This window comes from Mytilus trossulus, chromosome 9, assembly GCF_036588685.1.
Source record: "Mytilus trossulus isolate FHL-02 chromosome 9, PNRI_Mtr1.1.1.hap1, whole genome shotgun sequence".
NCBI classification, from domain to species: Eukaryota; Metazoa; Mollusca; class Bivalvia; order Mytilida; family Mytilidae; genus Mytilus; species Mytilus trossulus.
In genome coordinates, this window is record NC_086381.1 from 21,985,453 (window position 1) to 22,010,893 (window position 25,441).

Sequence of the window (25,441 nt, forward strand, 5' to 3'; positions counted from 1 at the left end):
TCAGTAAAAAATGCCTTTTTTGTGAAAAAGGAATGCAAAAACCCCTAACGGAAAGGATTGTGCCTGATGTTCATATGATGAAATCATAATCTTTCAGTCAGTTTAATTGAAGTCTGGAGCTGGCATGTCAGTTAACTGCTAGTAGTCTGTTGTTATTTATGTATTATTGTCATTTTGTTTATTTTCTTTGGTTACATCTTCTGACATCAGACTCGGACTTCTCTTGAACTGAATTTTAATGTGCGTATTGTTATGCGTTTACTTTTCTACATTGGTTAGAGGTATAGGGGGAGGGTTGAGATCTCACAAACATGTTTAACCCCGCCGCATTTTTGCGCCTGTCCCAAGTCAGGAGCCTCTGGCCTTTGTTAGTCTTGTATTATTTTAATTTTAGTTTCTTGTGTACAATTTGGAAATTAGTATGGCGTTCATTATCACTATATATTTGTTTAGGGGCCAGCTGAAGGACGCCTCCGGGTGCGGGAATTTCTCGCTACATTGAAGACCTGTTGGTGACCTTCTGCTGTTGTTATTTTATTTGGTCGGGTTGTTGTCTCTTTGACACATTCCCCATTTCCATTCTCAATTTTAATAATTTCTTTATGCAAGCGTTAACAGTAGTAATTTACTTTTGAATCATTTCGAACAAAATTAAATCACCAAATGCCCACTTTCAATAAAAGTCTTTAAAAACAGTAAAACAATATTCAATGCTTTCAGTTGGATGAGACTAACTTATTAATTAATATATCTGTTTACATGAAAAAAAATATAGAATTGTGACCTTTGGTATAAAAATAAAGAACCTGAATTTTATTTTCCCTTCTTTTATTGATTGATCTGAGTCCACAAACAATATCTTTTGTTATTGGTGCAAATTTCAAAAGATTTCCCCATGATTAGCCATTTGTTATCATATTTACAAATGTCTGAGAAAATTTAAGCATCAGAATTCCTAAACAGTATGTTGTTTCAAAATTGAATATTCAAAGAAAATACTAATATATATCAGATGTGATATGAGTGCCAATGAGACAACTTTTTCTCCAAGTCCCAATTTGTGAATGTAAACCAGTACAGCTTTCAACATGGAGCATTGGCTCACACAGAACAGCAAGCTTTATAGGGCCTCAAAAATTACTAGTGTAAACCCAATCTAACGGGAAAACCAAAGGTCTAATCTATATAAATAATAAACTGTTATAACAGAGATATGTCTCGCTTTTTTGTAATTTCGATAATGCAAATGTTTTGCAAATATTCAGTTATTGAACCATAACTTAGGGGTACATGACTAATCAATCTCCATGGAAATAAGATGTGCCAATGCTAATACAACTGCATACCAAATTATATTGACTTATCATAAGTAGTTCCTTTTAAACAAACATGAACACAAACTAATACATGTCAACATGCAAAATTTCAAAGTCAATAAAACTTAGCTGAGGTTCGGAGTTAAGGAGGCTCGAGGTTATAAAAATTTTAGAAAAAAATTAAACATTTTATTTTCATTACAAATTTTATTTGTTACCTTTTGTAATTGTTACTTTATCATATGGTACAAAAATCATTCAAAACAATCAATTCGTGTTGGCCCCAGATGACTTTTAAAATGTATACATAATTGAAAAAGTTCCAAATTATCTCCCTTTGGTGAAAAAATGCCATGTTTTGGCTTTAAAATTGAAATATTTTTTTTAACTCGTCGGTGACCTATATTTTTTAATATAATTTCCATATAAGCTGTACTAAAACTAAAATATTGTAAAATTTGAGAGATTTCTGTAATAAATTTCTTTTTTTATTTCGATATTAACTTTATTTCTCCTATTACTTCAACAGAAAAAAAACACTTTTACACAAATGTATGCTTCTTTCGAAGGCAGATTGTGAGCGCAAATGAACGGTGACCCCACTTTTTTATTTTATTTTTCTTCTAACTATAAGATAAAGTTCATTTATAGAAAAATATAGAGAAATCCTATATAAATGATTTAGACCCGCGAACCCCCTTAAATAATCTCCATGGAAATGAAATTTGCCAATACTTATACAACTGCATACCAACTATTATTGACCTGCCACTTGTGTTTCTCCATAAACCTATCTTACCACAAACTAATACATAAAATCTTAAGCAAATGTTTCAAAGTCAATTAACCATGACTGAGGGGGGGGCGGGGCCAAATAATCTCCATGGAAATGAGATATGCCAATGATTATACACCTGCATATAAAATATCTTTGACTTACAACTAGAGGTCCACCATAAAAAGACCTAATCAGGCACTAATACATTGTTGCAGACGACGTGTGCAGACTTCAAACTGCCAAAAGCATACCTATGTCTCGCTTTTTGACTCCGTCAAGTGAAACAAAAACGAGAAATGAGAACCACTTATGAACCACATCAACTAACAACAACTACTGAACATCAGGTTCCTATTAAAAATATAAAAAGAATGAAATGATGATTGATTTATTTTTATATAATATGAATCAACAATAACATGTAAATATGTTGAAAATAACAAATAAATTATTTATAAAAAGCAGCAAGAACATTCATAGGTAAAGATTATTCCTAATATTCAAAAGGTGTTCTTATAAGTGGACAGATATATCTGTTATCAGTTATTAGCACATTTAATGTGTAAAAAAATGTAAGCGTAAGTAAGTATTTGTACTCTAAATTGCAGGATATAAACATTTCTCGTTACAATGAAGACCTGTTGGTGACCTTCTGCTGTTGTTTTTTCTATGGTCGGGTTGTTGTCTCTTTGATACATTGCCCATTTCCATTCTCAATTTTATTTTACCTTTTCTTTTTATTGTATATAAGCATGCCATTCATGAGTAATTTTAAGGTTAAATTTGTATTTTCTAGGTATTTTCTGGGTTGTATTTATTTTTATATTGAGTAAATTTTTTTACATTTCTAATAAAAGTATTTACAACTAGTGTTCATTGAACCAAAACCAGTTTACTACCCCCCTTCTTACCAGTTGTAAAAAGAATGATATATGCTTAGTGAGGCAAACTAATCTTAAGGTAAAAACTAGCTTCCAGTTGAAAATATTATCTAATGATGAACTGATAACAAAAAGTAAAATCACAAAAATACTGAACTCAGAGGAAAATCAATTTGGAAAGTCCATAATCACATGGTAAAATGAAATATCAAAACGCATCAAAAACAAATGGACAAGAACTGTCATATTCCTGACTTCGTACAGGCATTTTCAAATGTAGAAAATGGTGGATTAAACCTGGTTCTATAGCGCTAACCCTCTCACTTTAATAACAGTCTCATCAAATTCTGCTACATTTACATGATGCGTTAAATAAACAGTCACAATTAATAAAATAGTCAAAATATGGGTACATCAGTCATCATCGTATAACAATTTTAAAAGGAAAAATTTCTTATAGTAAATGGTACTGTTTTGGGTTAGTATTTTCAAGCCAAAAAATTTTGAAAAATTATTTTTTATTTATCTACTGTTACTGCTCTGTCTGAGTTAAAACAGTACAAACACATGTTTGGTATAGTAAATCAAGTCTTGCACTGTATGGTATGAATAATAAATAGACTCCTAAAGCAGGCTTTATTTTGTTATACTGAATGCAAAATATAATAACATAACCATCAAATAAGACTTCTCAAAAATTAATAACAATGCATTTCTTTAAATTATGCCCTAAGTGAGTGAAAATGTGCTTGTCAATATAGGAATGTGACTAGCATAACAAACAAACAAGTATAAAAGTAGTATATGACAACATGAAAGACCTTATTTTAGTTTACATGAGCACATGAAATATTAAGGGATAAAAAAGAAAAACCTGTATCAAGAATATCCCACATAATGTCATACAATCAAACAAAAAATTAACAATAATGCATTTGTTCTATTTAGGTAACTTCTTTTAAATTACTCCATACTGGTGCAATAGTCAAATATATGTTTAAAGTCTGTTAGACATTATAAGGTAAAAGCTATGTATCAACTGTCTTAAATACCAATGAAACTGTGTTTTCACAACAAGGTCATGGATGGACTACTTAGATCATTCATACCGTCAAGGTATGAAATAGAAAATCATTTACATAATATATATTATAGAAAATAATTTAAAAAATATCCAGAAATATATATCATACAGTAGAATTTCATTTTAAAATATATGATATAGAAAGACATTTACAAAATATATATTAATTCATCTGATTTAATCTTGATATCAAAGTCAATCACATATTTCCTGAAGTACAGCAGAATGTTCTTTCAAGTGTCATTCATTATTCTCAGATAACAAACTGAGATGGATCTACCAGACAAAGTTCTTGTAATCTATCTACTGTTGCTGGCCCATCTGAAAGTAAATAATATCATTAAATGTCTTATCAGTGTGCCCCTTATGTCACTCAATAAAGGCAACAGTAGTATACTGCTGTTCAAAACTAGTAAATCGATTGGAAAAAAACAAAATGGGGGTAACAAACTGATGGAGAGTTGTCTCATTGGCACTCACACAACATCTTCCTATATCTAAAACTGAGGGAAAACATAGTTTTTCTTAAAAAAAAAGGCTCCTTTCACAACAGTTGCAATTAAAGGGTATCGACTTTGTCAAAATAGATGGAGAAAGAGAGCGATGCAATCAAGTTAAATTATTCTTTACATTTTACTTTGAGAATCATTAGAAATATAACAATCATTTAAAATAAGTAGAAATAATGCCTATTCAAATCAAGGAAAAAGGGATTTTCAATCCTTGCTCTCTGACATTTGAAAAGGGATAATTGAAGTAAACTGAACTAACTGGTAGATAATTGAAACTTTAAGCTACTGCACACTGATGATACCCCTCGTGCAACTTTTAAAATAAGTATAATGATGTAAAAATATTTAATTGTTCTATAAACAGGAAGTTGTTGAGGGATGTATCTGAAAACATGTCATAGGTAAACGGAAAAAAAGTCACAGGATAAAAAGTCACAATATCCCTAGGAAAAAAAGTCACAGGAAAAAAAGTCACAAGAAAAAAAGTCACAGGAAAAAAGTCACAATTTGTTTAGGTAAACTAATTTGTCAGAAATATGTTGGAATGCATGTGAAAAGGTCACTATGTACATGTATGCAATAAATAAATAACTGGAGTTTTTGAAAGCATTGAAAAAAAGTCATAATATATTTGTATTGGATTCTGTAAGGGTACTTATTTAAGTTATGTTACAGTAAAACTATAAAGGAATTATATATATACTTATAAAAATGTATTGGAATAAATAATGTAGACTTTTTAACAAACAGGGAAAACTAATTGTGTCCTTTTATTTGATCTTGAGCATAAGTTGTATTTCATTGATATGGCTTCCTACGAAGACAGGAAATGAAAGGTCTACAAAGGGGGAAGGGCGCCCGGGGAAGGTGTCACAAGAGGCCACACATCAATATCAACAGTTTCTAGATATATATATATAAATATATATAAATACTAAGCTATTATTATTGGCAATATGTTGTTTGTTTAACACTAAATTAAAGAATACTTATCTTTATAAAAATCAAAAACCCATGTGGTCAAGTTATATACTGAACCTTTAACTTGTATTAAAATTGAAGGAAATTGTGCTGTTAAACTCACATCTCTTTCATTAGAGATATAAAACAAAAATAATTACAACAAATCCTTGAAAGCATGTATCAATAGTACACCAGCATGTACATTTTCCATTTAAATGTTTTGCGATTTATTTCTAAATTTCCAAAGCTAGTCGTATAAAATGAATTAAAAAATGTCTATTTCCAAACAAAATATCTATTGGGAATGTTTCCCAATAATAATCCATATATATGTGCGGCCTTATGACCATTTCCATAAAAAATACAAATTGGGAATGTTTCTCCTGTTAATAGTACATATATGTGCAGATCATATGATTATTTCATACAAAAAATATATTGTGACTTTTTTCCTGTGACCTTTTTTCCTGTGACTTTTTTTCCGTGACTTTTTTTCCTGTGACTTTTTTTCCTACATTCGGTGTAGCTGACATATGTTAACCCTGAAACCAAATTTCAGAAATCTTTATGATGTAGTTCCTGAGAAAGATGCAGCAAAAAATATTCATATGAAGTATGGATGGAAGATCTACAAAAACATCAATAAAAACAGTATACCCCCACTTTTTTAAAGCAAGGGCATAAATACACATTTTCTATGATAGAAACAGAAAACATCTTAGATGGTTTCATTTTTAATGTATTTGCCTAGATAATATCTATACACTGACAAAACACTAACTGTTTAATCAACCTACCAAGAGGGAAGAATGTATCTTTCTGTATATCTTGCCTAGCAGCCTCTACACATCGTTTTAATGCAAACAAAGCTGAACAACTCATACATAATGGTGGCTCGCCAACAGCTAAAAGAAAAGAATCATTTTAATGTTGAACAAGAAATAATTTTTACTTATAGGAAAATATAAAAGATGGTTCTGCACCAAGGTTTCCAAAACGCTCATATATTCTTGATATTTGTATTATGTCCTGTTAAAGTCCGGCTAGGCAAAGCATGAAACAGTCATCTACTTTTTAGTTCAAAAGAGATGGTCAGTTTAACGTAATTCTCAATCTTTTTGACCCAACCTTTTGCCTTAAACTATAACATTGTGCACATGTGCACAGGTGGGAAATTTAATTATGCATCCAGTACATTTCTTCAAATATGCTAAAATCATAATTGATACCTGTATCTAACGTTCATTTCAAGTATTTTGTTGAAAAAATAATGTGGAAAGAGCTTCTTCACTCAGTCATGCTTTGTAAAAACGTACACAGATTTTACATATCCGTGTCTGGTCCATGTTTTACCATTGTCAAGTCAACATCCGGTTATAACAAAATGTGATTTTAAAATGAAAGTAAAGTTTTTGATAACATCATTTTACATGTGTACATTCTAATGATGCACTACCAATTTAAGATTATTTAACAGTTTACGTCAGAACATCAAATTCATATCAAAGTAAAGTTCAATGTTCTGTTTTTTCATCTAATGTCAAGCATTGGGATGGCCATCTGTTTTCAATAATTGCCTTAAGGGATTAAAATTGAGATCAGATATAAAATGTCCAGCTGGCTCAAAATAATTTTGGAATCCCTATTCTGCACTAGAAAAGTTTTAATAATTAACATTAATTTCAGCTGTATTTTGAAATAAATTCATAAATATAAACATTATTTTTAAAACTTCTAGCTTATTTACCTCTATGAAAAAAGTTTAAAAAAGAGCAAGCTTTTAAAAAAAACCTTTTGTAGGTAAGGATAAAAATCCTTGGACAACTTTAAAAGAAATAAGATATTTTAAGTACACAAAATAAGCAATTCTTTTATAAAATATGAGTACAAAGCCCTCCATGTCCTCAAATTGTGGACATTCCAGACTGATGATTTAGTTTCCATTTATTAAATTGCAATATGCAAGTCTGTAACTGTTATTACCTTTCGACCTCAGAACTCCTACTGGGTTTGGAGCATTTTTCAGCAACTGTATCCTAAAATCTATTGGAATGTCTTTTGCCATTGGTGGTTTGTATTCCTGTGAAATAAACAAAATGTTGATTTTAAAGTAAGATTTCTTCCTCTTGATTAGATTTTAAAGTCTTTTACATACATTTGTTTTGTAGATAGATACAATCAAGCTTTTCCTCATTTTTTAGGCATTATAAGGTATTGGTCATGCCTTTATGCAATTACAATTTAAGTGCTCTAATAGACCACTGTTCATTCTTCTTAAGGTGGTACATAACAATATAGGATGATAACTCTGTAAAAACCAGCTGAACATTTTAATCATGTTCTATTGTTGAGGAAATGTTACACTTCTCAATGATCAAAACTAGTGTTTGACAACTGCTTTATATCCAATGAAATGTTTCCAATAAATTGTGTGGTTGGACTGAATGTTTTATGAAAGTTGTATATAGGCCTAGTCTATATAAAAAGGATAAAAAAATTATTTGTTTGTATATTCGGACTTCATTTGAGGAATAAAACTGAAACGCACCAATGAAACCAACAACATTTAATTTTCTCCATCAAATGAAATGTCTTAGCAAATGACTTACAAATTAACTTGATCATGCAATTATCTGTACAACAAATGATTCTTTGTCAGCTTTTAAATAACTCAAGTAAATCTAGAACCACTTCCATACAGATAACATAACTTTAAGTAAACTGTACAGATATGCAGTTGACCATCCTTCTAAATCATTTGACCATGGTCAGCAAGGCTCAATAAAATATAACAATACATTTTCCACTAAATACAAAATATAACTAGACTAACCCATGTACTACGAGTCAATAGTTGTCCTGTTGTGCTTGCAAACTTGACAGATTCTGTCAGCCAGTATCCAAGTCCCATTACAAAAGCACCTTCAACTTGTCCGACATCTATCATTGGATTCATACTGAAAATATCAAAACAAGATTAATTTGAGCTGAACTAATAAATAGTTCTATAATCCCCTCTCCCTTCTGATTAGAAGGAAATACATTTACATATAGTGGGGTAATTTAAACAACAGTGGCTCATGCAGGGGGTGGCTGGGGGAATCCCCTTTTTTGGACAATCAATGCATTTGAATTTGGACATTAAGCTGGAACCACCCCTTTTTATCTGGATTTGGGAATCTCCCCTTTTTAAAATGGCTGGATCTGTACCTGAGCAATTTGTATTACTTACAGGTTATAGTTTAAAAATGATAGGTCTAAACATGTCACAAGTTAAAACTTGCTAATTATCTAGTATGAAACCTAGTTCAAGAATTAATTGCAAAATTTCAATGTAAATTCAAAGTTGAAAATGTAAAAAACAAGTTCTTTTTTCTTCTTTTACTTTTTTCCAATGCAATGTCTTTGAAAACATATTGGTAACACCTTGTGAAGTAGCCACAAAAGCATATTGTTTTTTTAAGATAAAGTTTTACCTTTCTCCACAATCATATAAAATGTCCACCCTATTAATCAGGTGTTGACCAGTCAGGACATCAAATTCCACCTCAGTGCAGGTAACACCATAGGAATTGTAACGGGTATCCTCTGTGCCTGGTTGGAACACACTACATATAAATACACAAATCATGATTACTTTACCTAGAACAAGAGAACCTACTTTTTTTTTAAGAATGTTAACTCTGCAATTTAGTGGTTGTTGTTTGATGTATTACATATTTGTTTTTCGTTCATTTTTTGTACATAAACTAGGTAATAAGTTTAGAGGCCTTTTATAGCTGACAATGAGGTATGGGCTTTGCTTATTGTTGAAGGTTGTACAGTGACTTATAGCTATAAATTTCTGTGCCATTTGGTCTCTTGTGCAGAGCTGTCTCATTGGAATTCATACAACATATTTTTTAATATCAACAATTACTTTGGAAAACTTGATAGGTACAATATAAACCTCAGGGCAAGAAGTGTATTTATTCATTTGCAAATATAAACCGAAGGAAGTTTTACATACTTTAGCTTAACAATTTCATTTATATATTTCAAAAAGTTTTGCAGCTTTTCAGGTTAAATAATCGACAACCTAACATGTCTAAGCAAATCATAGTCCCGAGGACTATCTCAGCCTTTCGTGGTGAAGACTGTTGTTATCGTTCGTTTTACTATTAACAAATTAGTTTAATTTTTTTTTACAAGTTCTCATGATGAAAAGTATAGAGACATGCTGGGGATACAACTTTTACATTAGTATACAAATATTATTTTTATCTCTAAGGTACCTTATTTGGTGATTTGGTTGTTATTTTCAGTTTTGCCCCATGTGAATTTAAACTTTTAAACTATTGAGATTACATAGCTAAGATTTTTATCAAAGCTAATATTTTGATCACAAGTCCAGAGTTCTCGAAAAGTGGTGGTCCAAGGTTTTGACCACCCAAATTTACAAAGGACATACACAATTTGTGAATTTTGCAGTCTGAGTGTGTCATATTTATAAACATTAAATTACCAATATCTGGAAGATAAGTCTACTTTATCTTCTATACATTTCTGTGTCCATTCTTTCCATGTTGGATTTTTCATTTTTGCCTTCACTGGTGCCATTCTTGTTTTCAGATCTTGACAACAGTTTATTACAGCCTATGAATAAAATATCAGAAAGATAAAATATACATTAGATTAGATTCTTTGTAAATCATATACATTTTTATAAGCAAGATACAATAAAAAAAAAGTATGTAAGTTTTATGTTATGATTACAGAGTAATTTTTCTTAAAATTGTATCCAAAATACAAAAATATATTCCCTTGGGCCTAACATTTCCAATGTTTGTCTCTCCAATTATCTTCATATTTTCTTTTTTTTCAACAGAGAAATTGCAAAAACTAATCCACTCTTAGTATACACATTATAGAGTTTCCACTTTGACTACAACTTAATAATAATATTTAAAGATTTGTTATTTTATTGTTTTTTTATTTGTTTGCCATTTTTGGTCTCATAGTACTCACCAAGCAGCATAGCTCACTGGTAATACTACCTCCTGTTGTAACATCATTAGCATTGGCTAAAGAAGTGTTGGCCTTGACCTTAATCAAATCCATAGGTACACCAAGTTCATAGGCACAAACTTGTGCTACCTACAAAAGAAGAAACATAAAATTCAAATTATTATATCTAATTAATCCCTTCTTTTATTATCAATAAATAGACATCATTCTTATGTAGTATATAGCTTCTTTTAGTGAGCTTAGGCTCACTACCACAACCAAACAATAATAATCATGATATTTTTTTAATGAGCCCCTCCCTCTTAAAATTGGTCTTCTAATTACCAAATTGCCCATAAATTGACCTCATAAACATTTCATCTTATATACTGCAGATTCATTATTACTCGTTGAATACCAATTGTTGTTTATTCACAGGGAAAAAGTAAACCAGCATTTTAATTGTTCAACCAAGTACACATTTTCTCAAGGGTCTGTATACAGACTGTGGTAAATCAATTAAATCAAATATAAAAAAAAAAAAAGTTTTCCTCTATCCACAAAAATTGAAATACACAAACAATGAATCAACAGTAACTTGCATATACAAATGTATTATTAATTGGTATATTTTAAGAAATTTGATTCGTTTAGGGATAGTCACATGTTAAACTATATTTTCGAATGTAGAGAGAAAACGGCGGATAGCAAAAAGCATATTGCACAGAACATATTGCATGGTTATTTTTAGAATATTTAAAAACTGATTTACTTTGTGACGTCATGTAATGAATTTCAGGATATCGTTAAACGTTTTGAAAAAAATGATATCTTTGACCTATTATCTGACTTAAAAAATCTTCAAATACATAAGATGTCAAACAAACAAAAACATAAAAATAAATAACAGCTAATATATGTTGTTATTGTCAAGGAGACAATATGATATCTTTCAAACAAAATCAAATGACGATTTTGATTCAAATATACATATTGATAATGGTCTGAAATTAATAATATAACAAATATAGCCTTTGTATGAGGTTAATACAGGATATATTGACCCAAAGAAGTAGATCGACCTCGGACTTGGTCCTCAGTCAATATACTTTTTTCAAGTCAATATATCCTTGTATCGACCTCATACAAAGGCTATATTTGTGTAATATAGTTTTGTACCCACCTTAGTGTTGATCCCCTGTCCACTTTCTACGCCACCATGAGCAATAGAAATACTGCCATCGCCAGCATAGATGTTTACAATAGCATTATAATGGACCCCAGCATAGGATAGGCCAAACTTGATAGGGACAATTGATAAACCTTTTTTCTTCCATCTGTTTGCCTAAATAAGAAAGAATAAAATAGTTAAAAGAGATTACCTAGATATGTATTTACATATAGAACTCTTATTATAAGTTAAATAGAGTATAACCACCATGAATTTGGTTTAAAACATGTTTGGTTGCTGTTTACTTTGACTTTTACTGTCTTCCTTTTTCTTGAAATATCTTGACATAAATCTTAAAATCAATTATATATCATTAACACAAACTCAATTGGAAAAGATGTTTCATTTTTATATAATACCTAATTTTTACTTCAAACATATTTTTTTTTATTTTGTACAACAGCTTCTTCAAATTTGTTATTTAAAATTATATATGGATAATACATTCTTAATACATGTAGTAAATATCGCTAAGTAAAAATGTGTTTGTCAGGTGATTGACTTCATTGATATTTAACATTTCAATATCTTATACCATTTTTTTAAATTGTTTAATGTCATTTAACTTGTCCTTTCATTACATAATTTCCCTGGATGAATTTTCTCTATTTTCAATTAAATAAAAAAATATATAAATACTTGACAAAATGAAATATTTAATAAATTACTTTCCTAAATTTTAGGCATAAAATATAATCAGGGCTAATTCTATATTATTCTGCAATTACACCTGACTTACCTGATTAAAAGCCTGTACAGCTGCAGCTCTACTGGTATAATCTGAAGAGGACATAAGCTGTGGTACCAGTTGTCTGATGTTACAATAGTTCAAGGTATTTCCTAAAGGTGTTTTCTATCAGAAACAAAAAGAAAGAATTGTAATATGACAATTACCAGTACTTTTATGAATTGCCCCCCTTATGTTTCTTTTGGCTGATATGAAAATGTTCAAGTATATCATGGGATTTTAGTTGCAAAACAGTGCATGCTAATTTGTTATTAACGTAAGAATAAATCATACAATATATTCAACTACATCAATTTCTTGAATAAACTAAACATTTAATCATCATCTAAACTCTAAATATTATAAGTTATATGGTTCACTACTGACCCCCTACAGATCCATAGAGGGTTAGTAAAATCCATAGGGGGTGAGGCCGGAAATATTATAAGTTATATGGTTCACTACTATATGGTTCACTACTGACCCCCTACAGATCCATAGAGGGTTAGTAAAATCCATAGGGGGTGATGCCGGAGGCCGCATCCCTATGGATTTTATTCACCCTCTATGGATCTGTAGGGGGTCAGCAGTTAACCGTATAAAGAATTCATCGTACGCTGGACTTTTTCTGCTGAGTTTTGTTGAAAAATAATCAAAGAAACACAACAACATTAATAGATGACGTCACCATTACCGTGTCATGAACCCCCTATGAAATTTATTAACCCCCTACAGTCTTATAGGGGAACATCACGTGACGGCGTTAAACCAATCACAACTTGATAATTTAGCCGCGGTACAATAATATAAGTTATATGGTTCGCTACTAACCCTCTACGGATCCATAGAGGGTTAGTAAAATCCATAGGGGGTGAGGCCAGAGGCTGAGTCCCGTATAGTTTTTATTCACCCACCATAGAGATCAGTAGTTAACTGTATAATGAATTTATCGCACGCTGCACTTTTTCTGATGCGTTTTGTTGAAAAATAATTAAGGAAACACAACAACATTAATAGATGATGTCACCATTAACACGTCATGAACCCCCTATGAAATTTACTAACCCCATACGGTCTCATAGGGGGTCACCACGTGACGACGTTAAACCAATCACAAAGTGATATTTTACCAGCGGTGCGATAATACATAAGATGTATTTTGCCCCTTAACATTTAAATTCTAACATACCAAATTATGGAAAGCCAACAGGGTCAAAATTCTGAATTCGTGACTTGTCAATTCGTAACTTGTAACTGTGTAATTTCTAAATTGTCAATTCGTAAATTGTTAATTTGTAACTTGTTACTGTGAAATTCATAATGCTTAATTCGTAAATTGTCAATTTGTAACTTGCACCTTTGTAGTTTCAACATTCTTAATCGGTAAATTGTCAGTTTGTTTCTTGTAACTGTGCAATTTCATAATGCTTCATTCGTAAATTGTTGATTTGTAACTTGTATATTTGTATCAAAATTCAACATTCTTTATTTGCTAATTGTCAATGTGTAACTTGTAACTTGTAGATTTCAAAATTCTTTATTGGTAAATTGTCTTTTTGTATATTGATGTTTTGTAATTTGTAACATGTAACTTGTCGATTCGTGAATTGTCGATGTGTGAAATGTCGAAGTGTTAAATGTCCTCGTTGTATTATGCTAACGATCATTATGACGACAGATGGCGCTCGGGTTCTTCTTCGGTGTATAATTCTCCTGTAAGTCGGAGTACCTCCATGTGGAATATATACCTAAGTAAGTTTAATCCATTTATGACAGCAAATGCGTCTAAAAAAAAGCAAAACCAAAATTGCATGTTTACAGGATTCCAGTTTTATTTTGTTTACTGACATGGACTTTCGTTAGAGAACGGAAACTATGTAAAAAAAACGTCCCGATTAGTTCAGTCCCTGAACCGGTAATTGAGGCTCTCCTAATCACGGGGTTAATGAAATAGTCGTTGGTCAGTGGGATATTACGACTGGATTATTCAGGTATATACAATAAGGAGATGTGGTCATAAACCGTATGATTGCCAATGAGACAACTATCCACCAAAGCGAAGTACAAATAAAGTCGATGTAAGCAACTATAGGCAACCTACGGCCTTCATGAAAGACAAAACCTAATACCATTATAGTCGACTTTAAAAGACAACATCATTACTGAAAACTCAGGTACTAGTAATAAACGATTTCTATTAATCATAAAATGCTATTATTGGACCATTTTATTCTGACAGGAAAGGGCTGACGTATATATTCTATTCTGCCGTTGTCGGTTATATGGTCGGGTTGTTTTCTCTTTGACACATTCCCCATTTCCATTCTCAATTTTATGTATTAATATATATGCCTACTGAATTTTTCTGGTCAAGAAGCTTAAAAATCGACGCTACCAGATTTCCTACAATAAAAATGTACAACCAAAAAGACCAAAATATTCACGAGTTCGTCCATCTCAAAAGCTGTTCAATGCCCCGTACTTCCGATATGAACCCCACGTGGTGTCACACCTCCTTATAGCCCGGCAACCTTTATACTAAATCTAACATTTTGTCAATCGTTAATTAACTGAAATGATTCACGATGTTAATCGATACACCTATTTTTTTTAAATTTGCATGTCAAATATGAAATAAAAAATCATTTGCAATGAATTCGTAACAATACAATCCCAATATCCTATTGACAAACCAGCTTGTATTCCGCCTGGCTCTTCTGTCGAGCAGTCAGCCTGGGTCACAGGCTATCATTTTACTGTAAAAATTACCAAATACATACTCCTTTGGCCAAACCCCAAATAATGTGCAAATATTTTCGTGGAGAAATAAAATTAAAGAACCTTAAGTGAGCGCGCTTACGTACCCACATTGTCACTGGAAAAATAAAATAAGTGTAAGAAAAAATAGTTGTATAAGAAAAAAAAGAATCATAATTTCATTTCGATATGTAAATCTTCATAGTATGTCCTTATTATCTAAAAGGTTTCATGAAATTCTGTGGTGAGGTTTCAGATGAGTTGCGACGATAAACTGTTGCAGAGGTATATCGAAGCACATAAGTTCAAAGGGGCGTAACTTCTAGAAAAAAAATTGAAATGTAATTTCTTGTCGATATGCAAATCTACTAAGTTTGTCCCTATTATCATGAAATTCTGTTGTGTGGTTTTAGATGAGTTGCGATGACAAGAATCAGGACCGATGGACTGACTTACTGACGACAGACAGACGGACGGGTCAAAACATTACACCCTCCGCAACTTCGTTGCGTGGGGTATAATTAGTGTAAGCATATAAGATATAATTGCCTCTTTCATGCAAATGGCCATATGGCAAGATCTTTTCTCTGACAAGTCAGAGGGAGAGGGCGTCAATTTGTTTCAAAGTGGGAGTATTAGGAAGGGGGGGTTGTAGATTTCGAAAAAAAAACACTGGCCTTTGTTAGTCTTGTATGATTTTTAATTTTTGTTTCTTGTGTATAATTCGAAGTTCAGTTTGAAGTCCGGTATCACTGAACTGCTATACATATTTGTTTAGGGGCCATCTGAAATACCAGCTTTAATATAACGGTAGAGAGAGCGCCGTCGATGAATTGACGATGCACGAGAGTAGTTTCTGAACGGCTGTTAACGATCGGTGTATGCACTACGCTTCTTCAATGTGGTTCTATACGAATACTGTTTTTACGAAAAGTGAGTTAGAATATTGTTGTATTTTACTCGTTGAGATCTCAAAACACCTAGTGTAGGTTTTTTTTATCTGCATGTTTGTTCACAACATTTCTTGACTGATCATTGTTAAATCGGGCCCTTGACAGCAATATAGTGTTCTTTTTTGGAAGATTTTTTTTTTTAAATTGTCTGGTTCTATAGCACTGCGACCACCTCGAACAGAATTTATATTAGCTTCTGACTTGAGCGTTTTGTCTGTCTGTCTTGTAGTTTCAGTTTGGTGAGCGTGTTTGAGACGCATCTAACTTCTCTGGATTTGTACTCTCCTGTTATAAATCTCATAGGTTGTCTCTGTATTCTTTCAAGCTTATTGATGATTGTACATTAAGATGTGTTCTGGTTCCATACTTTTGCCCATAACCCATTATTGACCTGACCATTAAAATATATGCGGTTTTCGTGCATTCCAGTTGACAATATCTCAAATATTAGGGCCTCGATTAGTTTTCTGGTTCCTTTAGATTTTATTACAAAAGTGCACATTCAACACAGTTTTGATATATAGTATAAATTAACTAAGTGACTCATTTAAAATAATTTTTCATTCAGTTTGTTTTGCAAAGTACTTATATGATATCATTAAATATTTTTTATAGATAAAAGAAGATGTGGTATGAGCGCCAATGAAACAACTCTCCATCCAAAATGATAACAATTTATAAAAAACAGTGTATTAAAAAATGTTAGAATTATTATTAAATTGGAATTTAGGTAAATTTGTGCTAGGGACATTTTTCATGCCTCACATGTATTCAGAAGAGAATATACAAATGAGTCATGTCAACATCATATCCATACTGTACATAATTACTGAGTTTTGTTGTTGATTTATGACTTACCGTTAAGTAAATTATAGCTCAAGATACGACCTTCAACACGGATCCTTGGCTCACACCGAGCAACAAGCTATAAAGGGCCCCAAAATTACTAGTGTAAAACCATTCAAACGGAAAAACAAACAGTCTAATCTATATATAAAAAAAACCAAGAAACGAGAAACACGTATAAATTACATAAACAAACGACAACTACTGTACATCAGATTCCTGATTTATGTTCATTACTCAGGAGCCAAATTAATAAAGACTGTTCGTCCATTTGTTTCTTGTATCAAAAGATATCATTAGATAATTACATTCTTTTCTGAAATATTAATATTGAAATTAATGAATGATGGTTGTCAAACCATTTCTGCCATTATACACTGAGTCCAAAATTTGCGGTCCTGGATACTAGTATTAGTTTTTTTCCAGCACCGTCTCATATTTCATGTTTTTAGTCTTGTTCGACCCGGTTAAATATTAAGTAGAAATTTCTTACAAAGTGACAGTAATATATTTGCGAAGTTGATAAAAAGGCCCGTTCCAGCGACACATCTATATACCTTAATAAAGGAAGTGACACACCTCATTGCAGGTTTGGTGACCAGTACAGTTAATAAACAATGATTTTTATACGAGGTTACCTCAATATAAAACCGAGTTCCTTATATACATGCCATATAAAACAAACAAAATGAATGTATCTATCTATTTGTTATCTTTTATATGTATGCGCTGTACATAATTGATTTAAACTCCTTTATATTCCATATGGCGGTGCTCCTACTTACAGGAGAATTATACACCGAAGAAGAACCCGAGCGCCATCTGTCGTCATAATGATCGTTAGCATAATACAACGAGGACATTTAACACTTCGACATTTCACACATCGACAATTCACGAATCGACAAGTTACAGGTTACAAATTACAAAACATCAAAATACAAAATGACAATTTACCAATAAAGAATTTTGAAATCTACAAGTTACAAGTTACACATTGACAATTAACAAATAAAGAATGTTGAATTTTGATACAAATATACAAGTAACAAATCAACAATTTACGAATGAAGCATTATGAAATTGCACAGTTACAAGTAACAAACTGACAATTTACCAATTAAGAATGTTGAAACTACAAAGGTGCAAGTTACAAATTGACAATTTACGAATTAAGCATTATGAATTTCACAGTAACAAGTTACAAATTAACAATTTACGAATTGACAATTTAGAAATTACACAGTTACAAGTTACGAATTGACAAATTACGAATTAAGAATTTTGACCCCGTTGGCTTTCCATACCAAATGAAGGTTATTTGTTGTGTACACTGAAATCTGTATCATATATTCATTTTCAGTATATAAACTACATAAAATTTGAACAAATCTACCTTACCTGTCCTTTTTTATACAGATTGAGAGTTCTAAATGCTGTAGGGTCAAGGTTAAGTTCCTTAGCAACATTTTCCATAATAGATTCCATCATGAATATGGCTGGTGTAGAACCTGTCAACAAAAACAGACATATATAATTAATTCATTTATTTTAACAAATTTGATTCGTTTAGGTATAGTCACATGTTAAACTATATTTTCGAAGGTAGAGAAAAACGGCGGATAGCAAAATGCATATTGCACAGAGCATATTGCACGGTTATTTTTAGAATATCTAAAACCCGATTTACTTTGTGACGTCATGTAATGAATTTCAGGATATTGTTAAACGTTTTGAAACAAATGATATCTGTGATCGATTATTTGACAAAAAAATTCTTCAAATACATCAGATGTCAAACAAACAAACAAAATAAATCAAATAACAACTAATATGTTGTAATCGTCAAGGAGACAATATGATATCTATAAAACTAAAACAAAATCAAATGACGATTTTGATACAAATATGCATAATGATCTGAAATTAATAATATAACAAATATAGCCTTTTGCATGAGGTCAATACAGGATATATCGACCCAAAGAAGAATATCGACCTCATCTTCGTTCTCAGTCAATATACTTCTTTCAGGTCAATATATCGTTGTATCGTCCTCATACAAAGGTTATATTTGTATAATTTAGTCATCAAGATGAGAAAACTTGACTAGTATTGAATCTAAACATTTTGGATAACCTGCTTCAAATTTAAAATGTGTAAACAAAATAAAAACATTGTAATCATACCTGGCGCTCGACAAGCTGTATTTATAGGTTTATTTGTTTTTACTGCCACAGGTGTTAATTTCCAGTTTTCACAAAAGTATGCTGAAATGAGAAACAATTGTAAATAGAATAATTGAAAATAAAAATCGAGATCTCCCTGCTCCCAAAAGTAACCAAGGTAAGTTATGTGTTACAACCACTGTAAAACAATCTTTGAAATGTCATGATACGAAGTGCATGTAGTTCATACAAGATCTTATATGGGTAGGTAGCTAAAAAAAACTAATATAACTTGTGGATACAAGCTTATAATTTATAATATTACCAAAAGTAGTTGTGTGTCTATAATTGAAGATTTCTTAACTAACCCAAATCTTTAAAAAAAAAAAACTGCCTCAAAGTTCATTTTTTTGGGTTTATATCAATTGAACTAATCTAGGGATTCAGGATATTATTCAAGGTAAAATAATACTCATGACATGTCTTTCTTTTTTCTTTCAGGCAGATAGCTATAATAGTGAGTTTTAAACAAAAGTCCTTTATCAAAAGCATCATTTCTTGACAAACAGCATGGTAGCAACTGTTTTGTGTCTTAGATTTTGGAAAGATCTGAAACCAAAAATATCAGAAAAACAATACAGCTTGAATCAATCACTAGATACAATAAACAACTATGCCATAATATATAATACAACAATTCATCTTACCATTGTCCATCCAGGGGGCAATCCCAGGTAGGCTGTTTTCATTTGGGAGATATCCAAGGTCACCATATATCTGTATTTTGATTCCATTTAACAACCCATCGTTAGTGCAACCAACCTGTCATGAAACGATAATTGAAAGTCTTGTTTAAAATCTTCTTGACTGGATATTCCATGGAAAATGTTACACGAAAATACTTTTATTTACACTTTAAGAAGAGTTTAAAAAATTCTATTTAAATAATATAAACAAATGAGAGATCTGGGATATATAAACCAATGAGACAACTCAACAACAGCCTCATACTCTTATCAACATGTTGTGGGGTCAATTAATTTTCAGGAGACAAGATTTAAAATTCCAAACTAGTTTTAGGTTCTGGTATTGAACTAATATGTTCGATTGTACTGTTTATTGTTATAATATTCAATAATAAATGCCTCATTAAATTCTAAACTTATAAAATGAACTTCAGACTACAGACAATCAAATGTAAAATGGTGCTTTCATCAAAATTTTCCTATGACAGTCAATTCAAGCATTTGAGTAAAAACACATTTCATGATAGAGTTGATAACTTACATCATAGTCAGCTCTGTACGATACACGTCTCCCGACCATTTTAAAGTTTGTATGAAAATCCATATTAAGCTTCACAGTCCTAAATCATTTAAAATTCAAAAAATCATACATATTAACATAAGAATGAAACTTTTAAAATACATTTTTTTCTAAAAATTATGATAGTTTAACAAATTAAAGGCTTTACTAATCAATGTAGTGCAGTGTGTATTTTTTTGTTTGTTTGACATCTTATGTATTTGAAGATTGTTTTCGTCAAATAATCGATCGCAGTCATTCACAGATATCATTTGTTTCAAAACGTTTAACAATATCCTGAAATCCATTACATGACGTCACAAAGTCAATCTGTTTTTAAATATTCTAAAAATAGCCGTGTGATATGCTCTGTGCAATATGCTTTTTGCTATCCGCTGTTTTCTCTCTACCTTTGAAAATAAAGTTTAACATGTGACTATTCCCAAACGAATCAAAGGTTCGGTTCAGTAAGACCCCTTTTGGCCTCAAAATATAGCAGTTTTACAAAATTGTTAAAATGTAAACTTTCAGTTATTTATTAGACAGTAGAATGCTTCTGCTTCATAAATATGGGCTGGTTTTGACAATACAATGCAAATGTGTTTGTCGGTTTGATTTGCAACTTGTTCAATGGGTATTAAATATAGTCATTGTTAAGCATATAATATTATATAGATTAATTAGCATATATCAGGAGACTTAATTAACCTTTTATTTATTCTTAAAACTTAACTAACTTATCATTTGCAATGAATCAGCAAACTTGTTCATGCTGAAAGTCTTAAATATTATAAATCTGTGTATCTAGCCAGGCTATACTTCATGATAAACACATACTTATTAGAAATAAATATATAAAATAGTCAGTGGTTTCTGCTATATACATATTGAATATACCTTTTCATGATTTGAGCAGCAATAGCACAGCCAGCTGACACAATTAAATTCCTAGTAATCTTACTACCATAAGCTCCACCAAGTCTCTTCACCCTGACATTTATACTGAAAATAAGTTAGTTTCAAATGTAAAAACTAAAACACAGAATTTTAAACTTTTCATCTTTATGTGACATGAATGCAAATACGGTAAAAAGTAAAATCACAAAAATACTGAACTTAGAGGAAAATCAATTCAGAAAGTCCATTATTACAAGGCAAAATCAATTAACAAAACACATAAAAAACGAATGGACAAGAACTGTCATATTCCTGACTTGGTACAGGCATTCTCAAATGTAGAAAATGGTGGATTAACCCTGGTTTTCTAGCCCTAACCCTCTCAATTTGATGACAGTCTCATCAAATTCTGTTATATTTACATTGATGCGTTAAATAAACAGACACAATAAATAAAAGAGTCAAAATATGGGTACATCCCCTGCGAGATGAAATTCATGAACTGATGAACCACCATGAACTGTTCATGAATGTTCATGAACAATGCATGACTGTTCATAATGAGTTCATTAAGTTTCGTTAATGAATTTAGTTCATGAATAGTTCATAAAATGCAGTTCATGAATATTTTCTGAACTTTAATGAACTGTAAGTCATAACACAATTTTTTTTTGTTCATGAACATTTTATGAACTTTTAATGAATAAATGAATCCATAAAGTTTATAAAAAAATTCATAAATATGACTGTCATACAAGTTCTCATAAAATTTGACATCCATTACCTTGTATCATGACATCACAATTAAAGTGCTTTTAGCATGACCTCCAGTTTATTCATTTACAGATCTTGAGATCATTTTGAGACAAAATTCAGTTGAATAGCAAAAGTGTAAATACATGTATGAGGGGGAGGACAGGGGTAAGGGAGACAGGGAGAAAGGGTGTAGGAGAAAGGAGAAAGGGGGTAGGAGAAAGGAGAGGAAGGCTGGGAGAAAGGAGAAAAAGTTGGAGAAAAAAATAAAATATGAAAAATAAAATATCTCTCTTTTTTCTGGTAAATTAAAAAAAATAAAATAATCATTAAAAAAAAAATCATTTAACAACAGAATTTAGCTCAGCACCTTTTTCTTTTTTTCATACTACGCCAGAAGAATGTTACATTTTTAGAGTCATACAAAATTTGGGACTAACTTCAAAGTTTTGTAACTTACTTTGAGCTGGAGATGTTTCTCATGTTTCGTTTTCACAATCATGACAATGGTAAACTTAATTTCTTTCTTCTAAAGATGTAATTTCTGATTGTCTCTCAAAGTTCAAACATGTGCCTTTCTTAACCATCATACCGCACATAGAGGAACTTATAAACTAGAGGCTCTAAAGAGCCTGTGTCGCTCACCTTGGTCTATGTGAATATTAAACAAAGGACGCAGATTGATTCATGACAAAATTGTGTTTTGGTGATGGTGATGTGTTTGTACATCTTAATTTACTGAACATTCTAGCTGCTTACAATTATCTCTATCTATAATTAACTTGGCCCAGTAGTTTCAGAGGAGAAGATTTTTGTAAAAGATTACTTAGATTTACGAAAAAATGGTTAAAACTTGACTATAAAGGGCAATAACTCTTAAAGGAGTCAACTGACAATTTCAGTCATTTGACTTATTTGTAAATCTTACTTTGCTGAACATTATTGCTGTTTACAGTTTATCTCTATCTATAATAATATTCAAGATAATAACCAAAAACAGCAAAATTTCCTTAAAATGACTAATTCAGGGGCAGCAACCCAACAATGGGTTGTCCGATTCATCTGAAAATTTCAGGGCAGATAGATCTTTACCTGATGAACAATTTAACACCAGGTCAGATTTGCTCTAAATGCTTTGGTTTTTGAGTTATAAGCCAAAAACTGCATTTTACCCCTATGTTCTATTTTTAGCTGTGGCAGCCATCTTGGTTGGTAAGCAGTCACGCAAAACATTTTTTAACCTTAATACCTCAATGATTGTTGTGGCCAAGTTTGGTTAAATTTGGCCCAGTTGTTTCAGAGAAGATTTTTGTAAAAGATTACTAAGATTTACGAAAAATGGTTAAAAATTGACTATATAGGGCAATAACTCCTAAACGGGTCAACTGACCATTTCAGTCCTGTTGACTTATTTGTAAATCTTACTTTGCTGAACATTATTGCTGTTTACAGTTTATCTCTTTCTATAATAATATTCAAGATAATAACCAAAAACAGTAAAATTTCCTTAAAATTACCAATTGAGGGGCAGCAACCCCACAATGGGTTGTCCGATTCATCTGAAAATTTCAGGGCAGATAGATCTTTACCTGATGAACAATTTAACACCTGACAGATTTGGTTTAAATGCTTTGGTTTTTGAGTTATAAGCCAAAACCTGCATTTTACCCCTTTGATCTATTTTTAGCCATGCCAGCCATCTTGGTTGGTTGGGCGGGTCACCGGACACAATTTTTAAACTAAATACCTCAATGATGATTGTGGCCAAGTTTGGTTCAATTTGGCCCAGCAGTTTCAGAGGAGAAGATTTTTGTAAAACATAACTAAGATTTATGAAAAATGGAGAAAAAAAAATGACTATAAAGGGCAATAACTCCTAAACGGGTCAACTGACCATTTCGGTCATGTTGACTTATTTGTAAATCTTACTTTGCTGAACATTATTGCTGTTTACAGTTTATCTCTTTCTATAATAATATTCAAGATAATAACCAAAAACAGTAAAATTTCCTTAAAATTACTAATTCAGGGGCAGCAACCCAACAACGGAATGTCCGATTCATCTGAAAATTTCAGGGCAGATAGATCTTTACCTGATGAACAATTATAACCCATGTCAGATTTGCTCTAAATGCTTTGGTTTTTGAGTTATAAGCCAAAAACTGCATTTTACCCCTATGTTCTATTTTTAGCCATGGCGGCCATCTTGGTTGGTTGGGCGGGTCACCGGACACAATTTTTAAACTAGATACCTCAATGATGATTGTGGCCAAGTTTGGTTTAATTTGGCACAGCAGTTTCAGAGGAGAAGATTTTTGTAAAAGTTAACGACGCCGGACGCCAAGTGATGAGAAAAGCTCACTTGGCCCTTCGGGCCAGGTGAGCTAAAAAGCACAGATTAATGACAATTCATTCTTTCCCAAACATTGCAGACTGGTGTCAATAATTATCATTATTAATGAATTACGTTTTGCATACGCTTCAATGACTTTGACAAAAGATTACAATGTAGACAAATGATTACAAGAGACTGGGAATAGAAAAACCGTCATAATGACGTCAGCAAAATGGTGTTTTTGACGCTTACAATACAAATGAAGATGTTTGATGAGGAGTGAAGTAATATAGCTGTCAAAATAAAGCAGATTTGTTATCAGATAAGTAAATTATATATATTTTGATTATATGTTTTTGCTGAATAACTATTTGTTGAAGCATTATATAATAATTATTGATTAATTAAAATAAATATAAAACACCAGAAAGTAGCCTTTACATTTTACAGTGTTAGTTTAATGATTTCCATTCAGGAATAACTGATAGATTTGTACAATATATTGTATTTCAAGGTAAAAATAAATCATGCTTCAGCCACTCTTATGATTGTGTGTGGGTAAATTAAAAGGGGAAAAAGGGGGTAGGTACATTATTTGAAATGTCATGAAAAGGCTGAAGTGATATTCTTGTTATTAATCTTACTCTATTGATATTTTAATAAAAACAACATTTATTAAATTAAATTATTACATTGTTTTATACCTGTTAGAAACTGTTTAATCTTGAGTGTTTATTTATAAAAACAAATATCAAGGACTTTTGATTCTTTGTGGAGTGATTTTTGATTTTGCAGGGGGGGACTCAGATGCATTTATTAATTAAAAGATCTGTTCAACTGTGAAGAATTTCAAGCAGAACAACTTCACCAAGATGTTATTTAGCATTTCTAGTTGGAAGTCCTGATACAGCAATTTGAATTACAGACAGGAAGAGAAGTTTACTTATGA

The 25,441-nt window shown here is 31.4% G+C and overlaps 1 protein-coding gene across 1 annotated transcript in view; it reads right to left on the reverse strand.

Moving 5' to 3' along the window:
- Nucleotides 1-2,474: 2,474 nt before the first annotated feature.
- LOC134685311 (xanthine dehydrogenase-like) overlaps nucleotides 2,475-25,441 on the reverse strand; it is a 44,903-nt gene continuing 21,936 nt past the window's right edge. The window contains exons 22-35 of the mRNA XM_063544969.1: nucleotides 21,405-21,509; nucleotides 20,490-20,568; nucleotides 19,910-20,024; nucleotides 19,224-19,304; nucleotides 18,436-18,545; nucleotides 12,491-12,604; nucleotides 11,704-11,865; nucleotides 10,542-10,670; nucleotides 10,039-10,169; nucleotides 9,011-9,142; nucleotides 8,368-8,491; nucleotides 7,518-7,614; nucleotides 6,332-6,439; nucleotides 2,475-4,380 (exon numbers count right to left, since the gene is read on the reverse strand). Of these exons, the coding sequence (XP_063401039.1) occupies nucleotides 4,313-4,380; nucleotides 6,332-6,439; nucleotides 7,518-7,614; nucleotides 8,368-8,491; nucleotides 9,011-9,142; nucleotides 10,039-10,169; nucleotides 10,542-10,670; nucleotides 11,704-11,865; nucleotides 12,491-12,604; nucleotides 18,436-18,545; nucleotides 19,224-19,304; nucleotides 19,910-20,024; nucleotides 20,490-20,568; nucleotides 21,405-21,509 (1,555 nt within the window). The 3' untranslated portion in view covers nucleotides 2,475-4,312. The remainder of the gene's footprint in view (nucleotides 4,381-6,331; nucleotides 6,440-7,517; nucleotides 7,615-8,367; nucleotides 8,492-9,010; nucleotides 9,143-10,038; nucleotides 10,170-10,541; nucleotides 10,671-11,703; nucleotides 11,866-12,490; nucleotides 12,605-18,435; nucleotides 18,546-19,223; nucleotides 19,305-19,909; nucleotides 20,025-20,489; nucleotides 20,569-21,404; nucleotides 21,510-25,441) is intronic.